The sequence below is a fragment of the Citrus sinensis genome, chromosome 2 (assembly GCF_022201045.2).
Source record: "Citrus sinensis cultivar Valencia sweet orange chromosome 2, DVS_A1.0, whole genome shotgun sequence".
Lineage (NCBI taxonomy): Eukaryota > Viridiplantae > Streptophyta > Magnoliopsida > Sapindales > Rutaceae > Citrus > Citrus sinensis.
The window spans coordinates 27,006,267-27,019,715 of NC_068557.1; the positions used below are offsets into that span (position 1 = coordinate 27,006,267).

The 13,449-nt window shown below is 35.5% G+C and overlaps 1 protein-coding gene across 2 annotated transcripts; it reads right to left on the reverse strand.

Annotated features, from left to right (window-relative positions):
- Positions 1-471: 471 nt before the first annotated feature.
- LOC102622723 (protein ROOT HAIR DEFECTIVE 3 homolog 2) lies at positions 472-12,583 on the reverse strand. Of its 2 annotated transcripts, XM_006468384.4 has the most exons (22): positions 12,196-12,582; positions 10,882-10,948; positions 10,689-10,791; positions 9,881-9,951; positions 9,057-9,120; positions 8,911-8,976; positions 8,757-8,804; positions 8,601-8,663; positions 8,425-8,481; positions 8,012-8,170; positions 7,849-7,917; positions 7,684-7,775; positions 7,226-7,304; positions 5,263-5,428; positions 3,992-4,116; positions 3,610-3,872; positions 3,332-3,428; positions 3,071-3,241; positions 2,881-2,985; positions 1,793-1,887; positions 1,587-1,683; positions 472-1,029 (listed from the first exon to the last, which is right to left on the reverse strand). In XM_006468384.4, exons 1-22 carry the CDS (start codon positions 12,347-12,349, stop codon positions 739-741), a joined length of 2,502 nt encoding a protein of 833 aa, XP_006468447.2. In that variant the 5' UTR covers positions 12,350-12,582; the 3' UTR covers positions 472-738. The 2 variants fall into 2 exon arrangements, with proteins under 2 accessions (XP_006468447.2, XP_052290538.1); XM_052434578.1 differs by lacking the exon at positions 8,601-8,663 and having other exon boundaries at positions 12,196-12,583.
- Positions 12,584-13,449: the final 866 nt, after the last annotated feature.

A 13,449-nucleotide genomic window follows, 5' to 3' on the forward strand; every position in this document is an offset into this window, starting at 1 on the left:
TATCAGTGTTGTCATATTAATTTTTTGGCCATTATTATTTAAAAACTAACTTGGTGGATAATCATCTAATTTATTTCACTGAGAACGCTAAAATGTCAATCGATAATCAAGAAGAAGTATTTATAATGCTGGCCTAATTCAACGAGTATAGATTTTATTCTTGTCTTCGTTCTAATCTTCTGTTAAAGGAGTAGGCGGCGGACTTAAATAGTTCTCCTATGGGAGGAGTAGAATTCCCCCAACTATTAGTTTGACTTGAATTTTTTAACTGGTAGCGTAGCGCTGAGGATTGGGAGTTGGGACTTTATGAATGACAAGTTCACCACCTAACCAACTGGAGAATGTAGTTGATAGTTAGTTTTTAAAAAATAATAATAATAATAAAACAAAAAATCTTAAACAACACACAAAAGTAGATTCATCGAAAGGGTTGGGGTCAGTTTTCACAACTTATATCAAATAAGAAAAATGTAAGTGAGAAATGACATCTTCCAACTCTTTTATTCCTTAATTATAAATTTTAATGTTAAAATTGTTCAGTATACAAATTTCTCATCCCAGAATCATTCTTCTTACACCTTGAAAACTTTGCGTTTCCCTCGAATTCATTCCCACGACCTTTTCCTATCTCTAGGGTATCCCATTTTCCCTTTCATATGATACAGGGGGAAAGGATTTGTTCTATGAAAAAAACTGCCCAACTTTGATACAAAATACTACACTTTTGACATCTTTCCATCAAGAAGATTCAGCCTCTGGGATATTTGTACTTCGCCTGCGAATCAAGTTTAGACCTGAGGACTCAAACTCGCTTTCAGACGATGAAATGTTAGATGATACAGATGACTCAGGAATTGAGCTTGATCCTGCTGGTGGCGGTGTTTGATATCTGAAACTCTGAGAAGCTAGGGACTGTTGTGGTCTTGAGGCTTCCGGAGGTCGCTGCCCTTGAGCCTCCTCAGCCAATCGCCTGATGAGGTTCATAATAGTAGGAAGAAACTTTGATGAAATGGAAAGAATGCCTGGCAGCTGGTAGCAGAGCAAAACAAGACATGAGACTCACATACAGCATCCATCTACTTATAAAAGCAAATTACACTGACTAAAAAGATAAAAACAACTTAATATGAAATGCATCAAGGATATTTGATTTCATAACTCTTCTATTTATCTCTCTAACGCAAACTGAAACAAAGTCTAACTGAAAGCATGATTTCACTATCAGATTAATACAAGCAAATGCATGTTCAAGTTATTTGCCACAAGCCCGAAGGTGTAATATGACAATCAAAGAGAATAGACCTCAATCTAAAATTGAGAGTATCAGTAACATTTTGATGTACAATCTATAAACCCTAGTAAATGTAAGATATAATCAATTACATTATAACTACTATGCAAACTTGAACAGCTACAATTTCAGAAACAACCACCTCACAAAAGAGTTCGATGAGAGAACAATTAGAAACAGGATGTTAATGACCAATAAGCAACCATTGAGGATTTAACAAAGATCCCTTGATTTTAATAGCCTTTTGCCTGTGCAAAGTGCATGTGTTATCTAAAGACTCTCTTAAAATACTCACAGCTCCATGTCGAAACTCCGCCGCAATGTCCATCTGTACCCATAAGGCTCTCAAAAGCAGATATGCAACAAACAAAATCATGAGGTAAAGAGGATTCCTGTTACACAAGCAGAACACCCGTCAATAAACCAAATGACTAACGCTAGGGGTAGGCTCAAATTAGTATACACTGTACAAGAATGATCAATCTGGATGGGCATCATTACTTTAAGAGGAGCATGAACTCGTTAAAACCAAGTACAGCCATTGTCAAAATTGCCCAAGGAGGAGGCATCCAGTTGTTATTCTTCTTGTGAGCCTCCTGTGGTGAGCAGTATCATATATTAGTGCTAAATACTATACATGTCAGTGTATGCACTAATGACCCATTAGTGAGGAAACACAGAGAAAAAACAGCCAATCTTAAAATCATCTGAGCACATTTCTATATTATATGAAGAATTGCTGATGCAGTAAGCAGTAAGGTCTAGAAATGATTAAAAGTAGCATATTATGACGCTAGCTCTACAGATGGGAGCAGAGATTCAAGATTAGAGCAGGAGAAAAATTTTAAACAGTGAAAGTGTGAACTAATACACATTCAATATTTCAACAAGCGCACTAGTTCTATGCTTAGCATCTGTAATAATTGGAACATGATTAAGGCTTTTCCTTTTTCTTTTCCTTACATTTACTGCATGCTTTTACATTGAAAAAAGTCACAAACTTCCTGTCTTTCCATACATTAACAAAACCATGACTTTTATTACTTTCATTAGAACTCACAGCCCCAACCTACATATCAACTCAGAACACTGAAAACTTCAAACAGTTGCCCACTAAATTCCACCACCACATGCCTGTACATGTGAAGTCTCCATGGTTCAGACTTTTACAAGTATAATGCAATGATACAGAACACAAGATTATCCCAGTGAACATGAAATAGTATGCATGAAATTAGAAAATCAAGAAAGCTTAGAAAGGTGAACTTTGTGAATCATAGAAATTCACAATTTCCAAATTTCAATTAATGCAAAGAATTTACAGTCAGCCACTCATGAACAGAAAACTTCCCCAAATTCATTATAAAATTTAATTTCTCTGCAGACTTGTCAGATAAATAAGGCAGATACAATCAACTTAATTTAGCAAATGCAAAGGACAATATACATACAAACTAATTTGAAAAATTGCTGTCCAGCAGGCAAATAAATTTAAGGACAGTTACTGATGCAAACACTCACATGCCAACAAGTATGTCATCAAATGCTAGGTGAGAGTTCTTGCAAACAAAAGAATGTACTATATGTACCTGCGCGGAAATAGCTTGAGTAACTGTATACTCAGTTTCTGCTTTAAACTGTCTCCACAAAGATTTGCATTGCACTGGTGTTATCAGCTTATCTTGTGGAGAAACCTAGTTCATTTTGCATCAGCTATGAGAATTTTGATAAAAAACGATATACTCTAGGAACAAACTACCAGTATTAGCTAAAGACTACCTCCTCCCACATGCTTGAGGCAAGAGGGTCAACAGAATCTCCTATACTCCTATCCCGAGGCAATGATGCAGCAGCAGTTCCGTCCATTAGAGAGGAAAACAGCAAACTCTCAACTTTATCTGGTTTCTCATCCAAGCGTATGGCAGCCATGACAGATAAAAGCCTCAATGACTGCACCAAGGTGATAGTAAAAGAGAAATCAGATATAATCATACTGCAGGTAGTTGATCTCCCATTGATAAGAAAGCCATGTAAAATTACCGCGGCACGAGCATCCTTTGTTATTGTCCTGATGTCCTCTTTTCCAGTCCAAACCCTTGGCAAAGAGTCATTGTCATGATTGAAGACTGTTGAGAATCTGAAATATATTTACAGGGTATTAAGCAACAAAGATGATAATAATATTAAAAATATCTTATCAAGATGATAATAATATTAAAAATTTCTTATGAAGATGATAATAATAATAACCTTCCAATGAGTGATCTCCCATTTGACCAAGCTAAAAGACAAGAAAAACACAAATAAAATATCTTTACCTGTCCTTCATGCGGATCAGAACTTTTCCAGCTTCTTCTCTTGCCTTTTTCACCACAACATTCCTTGCATAGCTCCTTAAATTTTGCACCATTGTGTCAACTGCAGCTTGATCCATTTCAAAACCAGCAATTGCAGTTGAAAACTTCAATACAGCAGCTTCAGTCTCACGTTTAAGAAGCCTTCTTATTGATGCCCAGGTATCTTCATCACCAACTTCAAATAGGGATTCTACAGGTCCACTAAGTGCTTCAGTAAGATTTTTCTGCATTCAATAAGGTGTCAACATGGGAGTCTCAAGTAAATGCATATAAAAATAGTGTGTAAAGAGCAATGTTAACTCAAAAAGCAGTTATGAAGTACTGTATTAGCCAAGAAAATAACCTCATGGTCAGCTATTATTGCAGACAGCTTGACACTGCGAACAGATGATGCTTCTGTATCTATATCACGGCGAAGTTTTTCTCGGACTTTTGAAGCATCCCACTTAGCCTGTCTTATAGCAGCATCTGAGAGAGGAGTTATTGAATTGTCATATCAGACTGCTAATAAGCATGTACACAAGTTGACCATCAAAAGTAAAGATTTGTTCCTAGTATGTAAGAGAATAAGAGGGAGACCCGGTTGGGGGGGGGGCGGTGTTGCGAGGGGGGAGAGAGAGAGAGAAACAATGAAGACCACCCAATCATTGAGTTGGTGGAAGTGGCCAAAATTATGAGTTTTATAGCAGCAAAGGGTGTTTGAAGAACTTAGAAAATTCCTAGTGAGGAGAAAAAATCCATCAAACAAGATTTTTACAAGCCTCTGTTCTAATTTCTTGCCAAACATCCTACTTTAGAATGTTTTCCAATACCATACAAGTCTTAATTAGCCATTAATAATTATCAAATAAACTATTAAAATTCCCTGTAATTTTTTTGGGGGGGGCCGAGGGGGGAGAGACAGAGAAACAATGAAGACCACCCAATCGTTGAGTTGGTGGAAGTGACCAAAATTATGAGTTTTATAGCAGCAAAGGGTGTTTGAAGAACTTAGAAAATTCCAAGTGAGGAGAAAAAATCCATCAAACAAGATTTTTACCAGCCTCTGTTCTAATTCCTGCCAAACATCCTACTTTAGAATGTTTTCCAATACCATACAAGTCTTAATTAGCCATTAATAATTATCAAATAAACTATAAAAACTCCCTGTAATGCTGCACCACTTCATTCACGTATTTAAATTGGTCAACAACCCCTGTGAGTTCTGAGATTTACTGTAGTCAAGCCAAAACTTAGTCACGGTAAGAATTTAAGAGTACACCTAAACACAGATCGAGTTCCATATTGTAAATATTATGCAGTCAAGCAGAAGGGGTAGTTCTCTACCTCACCGTTGAAGGGGATATGAAGCATTTATGGAGACAAGTACAAATGGGGAAGAAGGAAAAAAGAGCACTAGCTGAATAGTAAACTGGCTAAAATTACAAAACAGTACGAATTTCCATATGGCTTTAATGTAAAAATCCGGAGCTTCAATCATGAGATAAACATACAAAAATTGACTTCCTTATCAGAAAAAAATTCTAATATTGAGGCAGCAGTCAACTGAAGTTCACCAACAAAAAATAGGTACACGATTATAATTTGAGAGCAAGCTATTCCAAATTTTCTTACCTGCACACCCTCGGTCAAACTCAAGCATACAAGACTGAGTACAAGTACGAACAGATGCAGCAAATCCCTCCCCTTTCTTTAGTGATTGTTCCAATTGGATCTTAAAACTTTCAAATGCTTTAGAACGTAGATGACCCAGCAAAGTACTATATGTAGGGTAGACAAACTGGAAATTGGGAGAAACATTGTGAATAAATGAGATACAGAAAAACTTAAAAATTAAGAATAATTATAAAAATAAAATAAAAACTTAAGGCAAAAATTGAAATAAACCATTTTAAGAAACCATACAATGCGTGAAACCAAATTCAAAAGTGCTAGGTGCAAATACGTCACTGAGTTGTAGGGCTTGACCAGCGTCCTAGAATCAAGGCTTACTATGAAAGTCTGAATCAGGCTTGGCTCAAGAAAAAATGTTTGCCTCATGCATGGCTTAGTGAGAAAACTTAACTAGACGAGCCTAAGACTCAAAACTTTAATCCAGCCAGAACTACACTCTGTCTCTTTCATGCAGGTGTTTGTCCATAAGGGAGGGCATGGGACCTTATCAATACAAGCTCATTTGTAAACATCCACAGTTCATGCTCATCTTTGGCATGTTTACCAAGTAACTGTGCATGCAACTAGCGTTGGCAATGGGACGGGATGGGGCAGGATTTGCCAATCCCAATCCCATCCCACATATGCAAATGGGATAAAAAAATGTCACATTCCCGTCCCTTAATTTTTTTTTTTTTTTTTGGGATAAAAATTTGTCCTTATCCTGTCCCGTTAAATATCCCATTATCCTAAACAGTCTCGAATGTAAATAAATAAATTCTAACTTTTTTTCTTTTAAGGATCCTCATAATTCAATATAGTAAATCTTGACTAAATACAAAGTAAAATAATCAAATAATAGTTTTATTTTGACTACATGCATATTCGAATATAATTTTATGCTAACATTTTTTAATTGCCTATTTGTTTCCATTGCACATTAATATTAAGACTTACGCTTCAAAATGTTAGATTTGGACAGTAATCAACTTCAGCCATGTTAAATACAACGCCAAACCAAACACTATTTCAAAAGCATCCTCATTTATGCAAGTGGGATAAAAAAAAAATCTCATTCATGTCTCTTTGTCTTTTTTTTTTTTTTTGGGACAAAAATATGTCCCAATCCCATCCCAAATAGGGTGGGATCCAACAATAAAAATTGTCATCCTTCCCTGCAACCAAACCAAGCTTGTGGAGATCACAAGCAGTTTGGCTTAGTAGCAACCTCATTTATTTCTAGAAGAATAATTTCAAATCTAAAGAATCTACCAGACAATATGTCAATGTGAGAGGCTAAAAAAATGAATTTGGGCATGGCTGAGTGGTTTTCAAGCAGCTTTATTTGGTTGGCCCACCCTCTTACCTTTTGAACCTTGTGGAGATCACAAGTTATGATAGCCTAAAAACCAGCAAAGTATGCAGAAAGTAAGGGGCCAAAAAAAATGAATTTGGGCCTTGCCCACCCCCCTACCTTTTGAAAAAATGAAAAATAAAAATAACAATTCATCCAGAACCAGCAGGAATGTAGTTTTGCAACAGCTCCACAAATGGCGTTGTAGGACTAGAGAAAGACATTACTTGTGAGAAGGTGTCAAACAGGAGCCCAGGACACTTTGGAATTTAAATTCAATAGTGGTTTCAATTTAAGTATTCAAGATTTTTTTGAAAAAAAAAATAGGAGGGTAAAACAACTGTCCATCGTTAAATACCATTTTTAACTCATTATCAAAAGCATGAGTTAAAAAATGCAACTGCTTGTGCTAAGATAGTTTCAAGGTAAATCTAACAAAAATAAGAATGTGAGAAACCACCAGCTTGACCATTTTCCACATCAGGTCATCTAACATGCATGAAAACTAGATTAAAGTTCTTCCCAAACAGAAAAAATGAACAATACAATAAAAAGTATATAGAGCCTTACATCCAACGCTTTTGATTCCAACTGTTTTCGTTTTGCATTTCTCACACCTTCATCAAAGTATACTGCCTCCATGTCATACCTAAAATTATTTCAATGTTAAATTCAAGGTCAGAGCTTCCAAATGGAATGGAACCAATGAACATATCCTGAGGCCCTCAGCATAAATATATGCAATTACTCAAGAAAACAGAAGTAGCAAATCAGGGCTTCAACTCCTGGTAAAACATAACTTGTAAGTCAGGATATCAGTTTAAAATTTTTATGCATAGGAAGTTTACATAAGCTTAAGAAAGGATGAAATAAACAAGAAATGTTTTCCTAACACATTCTATAGCCTTTGCTTCATCACACCCAGGTGGAACATCTTAAATACAAATTAAAGATTTATCCACCACGAGTTTGGTCAATCATATCATTTAAATCTGAAGATTAATATATCAGAAAAGATGTGAACTTACTCTGAAAGATATGTATCTAGGACAGAGCTCAGCCTTTTTCCAAAACCTGAGACAGGACCTTCTTGAACAGCTTCCTCCAATGCCAACCACCCCTGCAACAGATCAACTTAGTACTGGCAGAGGAGAACAGTCTGTATCCAAGAAGAAAGATGTATGCTAACATACCTCATCAGCTGATAAACGGCGGAGCTTGTCATTGGCAATCTCCTCACACCGAACAGTTGCAACCATTACCTGATTAAAACTAACAAAATATTTAATGAAACAAACAAGTGATAATTCGAAACATGAACAGCATATTTGCATCGCAGAAGGACAAATACAAGACCTTATGAGCAGGAAGATCCAGGTCCTTGTTCTCTTTTATCACTCTCCATATCTGCTGTGCGCTAAAGGAAAATCCTGAAGCAGGAACTACTCCCTGCCTATCACCAGCAAGTCCTCCTGGAGAGATAGAATGGAAAAACCGCTGTCTCAGTTCAGCAACCTGTACAATATGTTAAGTAAGATCGAAATTTGTAAGCCTGTAAAATAACAGCTGCAAACTACTTATTTCACAGGAAATGAGAAGAATTAAATAGGATAAGACACCAAATGACAGATATTATGAACTCTGATTATTGGAAAAACATGTCAGGAATCAAATATTACTGTCCCAAGAATTCAAAAGTTCAAGCAGCAAAGGTCAAAACACATATAAACCAATATTCAACAAGCTTCTACTTTTAATAAAGTGTCTACCTGCTCTTTAAATTGCTCTTCTTTTTCTTCATAGCTAGACAAAGCAGTAACCTCCACCTTCAAGTCAAAAGTAAGAAATGTCAATAAACTTTTATCAACCAAAAACTAAAGTGCCTGTAGAAAATGAATCAGTGACAGAAAGAGAATCTGGAAAAAATAAAATAAAAAACTCTCACATTAAAAAATTCACTAAGCGGAGTATTTTTAAGGGTTTGGGGCTTAGGAACTGCATCCCATATCTGCAGGAATAAACACCTATCAAAATGCTGAATGATACAATAAAGAACAAGAGATGAACAAATGCAAATGTAACCAAAAACAAACAAATTTACCTTTTGAATATCTTCTCTTAGAATGGGCTCTAGATATTCAAGAGGAGTCTGCAAGGACAGTACCAACAGGACAAACACTCAAACAGAGAAGAGAAATTATATTCCACAAAGTAAATGAAGCATAAAGACGAAGAAGAAAGACATGACTCCAGACCTTTGTCTTGTCGCGTATAACAAATAGAAGGGTCGTTTTGCGTGGGCTAAACAAACGCATCATGACCTACAAACAAACCGAAAAGCAGACTATTCTCTTCGATAAATGCCCACTAACACATTGGCAGAGACAACTAACTAGAGTACCTGAAAAACTGTCTTTAGAAGAGGCTTATTGGCTGCCTGCTCCCTACCGATATCATGGCACCACCTGCATATCATATTAGATATCTGATTAATAAATGAAATAACACCCAATGTGTATGTTTTCCTGCAAGTTTCCGAGGCTTCTAAGTGATCTCTCCCTTTTACATTTATAAAACTCCAAATATAGATCTACCGTTTGAACAGTGAGGGAATTCAGTACAGACAACAGAACAAAAAGTAGGATTCACACATGCTTTTCTCTTTAAGGAATAAATAGATTAAGGTAAATATTGTCAAAAATCATCTCAATACAGCACTTTTCAGACATCAAATTACTATAGGTATAATCTTGCTCCATGGAACAAAATTAATGTCATAAGTGTTTTCTCAAATATTTATATGCGATCCAACAAAAGAAAGAGGCCAAGGACTAAACCATCAACCCACAGCACAGAAATGAAAGACACTTCCCGCAGCCCAAAGCCCAGGAAAGTCCAAAATCTGTAAAAGATTAGGAATTTTAATGGTAATGACCAGGATTCAACCAGCCTAAACTACTCACATGCACAACCGAAACTATATAAATTAGATGTAGTATTCAACAGAATAAGCCAAGATTATGAAATTTTGTTGCAAATGTCTTATTAGAGTCAATTCAAAACAATCCATCAAATGTAATTTATTTCATTCCAAAGCCAGATTGGACAGGCTATTTTTTAAAGAAAACTAGAAAAGCATTTATTTTCTCAAGTCAGCCTTCCTGACCAAGATTTAGCTGTCTCATGCTAACATATTTAGTAGCTATGAAAAAATATTTAACTCACATGTTTATCAGCACAATATCTGCAATTGCCAAAGCAAACAGGGCGCTTTGTTTCTCAAATGTTGTGTCGTCCTGTAAATATCAAATTTACAAGCACACATCATGTGTAATGAAAAAAATTCCCAAAAAGTAACATACGATTGCAACAGATAAATAAATGCAGCTTCTAATTTTAAAGATAAACAGTTTAATTTTTTTATCTGCTAAATTACACTGAAAAGTTTATAGGCCCAAGAATGTGCAAATGTTCAAAAACACACCAACTTATGAAACATAGGAGGCATGTATAGACTTCAGTGTTTCAGAAATCTTGCAGAAAGATATTGAAAAGAGTTGACAACCAAAAGAAAGGACAAATCTGTCTAGAAGCATTTCTAGATTTACAAAAGGCTCTATGACTAACTTTAAGCCTCATAAACATCACATCAAGCAGGGACCCTAAAAGTCAAACCTGATAAACATTTGGATGAAATATCACTACATGAAGATACCAAGGATATCAGTTTCGGGACTTATCACCAGAGAAAAAAACCAAAATCAATATAAGATCCTTATTCTAAATTGTTAACCCACTTCAGCCTCCTGATTTAGAACAAGGCATACCTATTCTAAAGGTTACCTCAGCGCTAAGCATCATCTATCCTAATTAGAATTTTATTATTCGTACAGAATCAACCCATATTTAGTATTGCCAACTACAGAAAGGGTAAGAGCTATAAGATAGAGAAAACTCCTTCATATAGAATCATAGCCCCAGATTGCACTAAAGTTTGAACTGTAGCAAAAAAAATCAATAAAGATCTTTATACCTCCCCTCTTTCCCTGCTATCACTACCCTCCAAATCCATGGCAATTGTGAAAGGCTCAATGCCAACACACTTCGCTATCCAAATGCCTTTAGTTGTTTGACTCCTGCAACAAAATTGGATCATTTTTCTTGTTTCTTATAGTAGGAAATATAAGGAGATTTATATAAAACTTGAGAAACATAAAAAAACCAACCTTCCCCTGAATGCATCCATCTCTCTGAAATTGGTATGGAAAAGATGATTCATCAAAGTACTTTTCCCTGTTCATAATGACAAGAGAGAAATCAGGCAAAAGCAAACACGTGATTCAGGCAACCATTATCACTAACGCATTTCCATAACATCAATCAAAAGAATATGCATAAGCAATCAATGGGAATCACAGCAAAAAAAATTTAGGATGTACAGTTTATCAACCGAATTTAAGATAGCTTAACAAATACAGACTCACTGAGTTCTTCATCGGAATGTTTTTTTTAATCTTGTGGGGGGGGGGGGGGGGGGGGGGGGTGTTTAAGGAGGTAAATGACACCTGAAACCCTCAAATTTACCATGACAACATTTAGAGCCATCCTTTTATGGATGCTTGACCCCTAGACTTTAGTTGTTACCAGTTACCACTAAGGTTGACATCTTGACTAATGTCAACAACCAGAAAGACAATATTGCCCTTAAAAGATTTAAGCCGTTACGAATGATATATTGAAATCTTTTAGGGGCAATGCTGACTTTCTGGCTGGTCAACATTAGTAAACGTGCAAAACTTTACGACAAAGCTAATGCCAAGTGGTAAAGTGGTATTTCTAAAAATGGACGGACTTAATTGTTTATACAAAAAATTGTACAGGGTAAACACTTGTTAATCCTTAAACATTATTGAGTAAATTAATTAAGTCATTAAATACTCAGATGCAGCAACAGCTAAATGTAGATAATACTGAGCTAAAAGAGTCATAAATGGATTTACAGGGTCTAGAAATCATTTTAATGAAGTCGAGCATTTTGAAGTCCCATGGTATAAATTGGGTTGGACTAAGTCAAATCATTTTGGGATGAAAAGAAAACAATCAGCTAGATGCATGTCTTGAAAGTGGTTTTTCAGTAAAAGAGTGCTTCTAGTGCTTTTTACCTTTTTGAACAAAACACATTTAACTACTCTCACAGAAATTACTTTAAACTCAGAGGCATTGCTCTACAAAACACTCACAAAATGCACCCTTATCTCTTACACATACAAGATTACTTGATCTATCTAACCTACAGCTTGTAAATCACAATGGCAAAAAAAAAAAAAAATCAACAAATTCAATCATGAATTCTTATCTCGAATCCAAAAGCAGCAACCAAAATCTAGCAGCGAAAGAGGTCATAACACGGTAAAAGCAGCTTAAACTTCCAAAATAACTGAAAGCCTAAATTCAATAGATAATTCAGCTCTTGAGCAGTCAAATCCACTAAACTCTCACAAAAACAAAATGAAATAAAATAAAGAACAAGTGGAGCATACCGCTACTTTGAGGGCCCATGATGGCGACGACGGCGTAAGAGAGGCCGCAGTGGTTGAGCTTAGTGGTTCTAACGAAGTTCTCAAGGCCATCCACATTGAATTCGCCATTGCCGTCGATCAGTTGCATGCAGCAGCATTCGTCCGCCATGCCCATGAGCCTTATTGCCCCCCACAGTAGAGCCAAGTGAAAAGCTAGGGTTTCGATTGAACTGATTTAGAGGATCAATCAATTTAGATTTTAATGTTTGTTTTTTATATTTGTCTTGGTATCAAGTTTCCTGAGAATAGTGAGAATGGAGTAGAGAAGAAGCAAAGCCCAAAAGAAGACAGGAGTCCGATTGTTTAGTTATGATGATTTATACTTTTTAATACAACTCCCAACGATGGTGATGATATGATGAATCATGAAATGAGTAAAGGAACAGATTCATGCTCCAGGCCTACACGTATTTACCCTCCTAAGTGACGTGGCAATACTACTACGTGTTGCTTATTGATTCGGTTGAAAAATTAACCCAAAAAAATTAAATTACTAATAATTAAATTAATTCATACTTTGTACTGGTTGGACACGACTTAACATACCATCGACTATTTAAGAGTCCAAATAGCATATGAATCCTTATTCTTCAATATTTTACAAATAAATAAGTAATTTATCAATTTGTTTCAAATAGGTTCCTAATGGTAATCGGATCAGCTTCTCTCTATATATATGTATATGTGTGCCTGCGTGTACATATATATTTCCTCTTTTGAGAAAATATTGAAGCTAGGGAGCCAGGAGTTCTGAAGCAAATCATAAAAACAGTAAAATTTGATTACCGAATAAAAGTTGAAATTTTCGATTCATCTAATGACGATGCATATTGAAGGAAGCAATTGCGTGTAGCTACCTTCCATTTAAGTACCATGGGAACGATCCGCATCGGCCGTTCGTAAAACTTATATTTGAATATTATTTTCAATTTTTTTTACAGTATCTTAATATTTTCATCACAAATAATGTATCATGGAATAATTAGATGATTAATTTCATAATTTGAGAATTACTTAATACTCTATGATATTATTCATTTTATGAATATCATATCACTTTTGGTATTAAAGTTAAAATGCTATTATTTTTTCATAAGTAGTTAAAATGCTATTATTTGATAAGTGAAATGTTACTCTTTTTTATATTTTATGTTTCAGTCAAACATTCATGCCACTGGTGTGATAATATGGGCCAGGATCCATATATTTGACTCA

What these genes read in the sequence shown, in the direction of transcription:
- LOC102622723 (XM_006468384.4), bottom strand. Translation starts at nt 12,349, where the DNA reads ATGGGCATGGCGGACGAATGCTGCTGCATGCAACTGATCGACGGCAAT. An exon ending in TGGAATCAAAAGCGTTGGAT is followed by an intron (nt 5,429 to 7,225) that starts GTAAGGCTCTAT and finishes CCCAATTTCCAG; the next exon opens with TTTGTCTACCCTACATATAG. An exon ending in CTCAAGCTATTTCCGCGCAG is followed by an intron (nt 1,888 to 2,880) that starts GTACATATAGTA and finishes TGCTCACCACAG; the next exon opens with GAGGCTCACAAGAAGAATAA.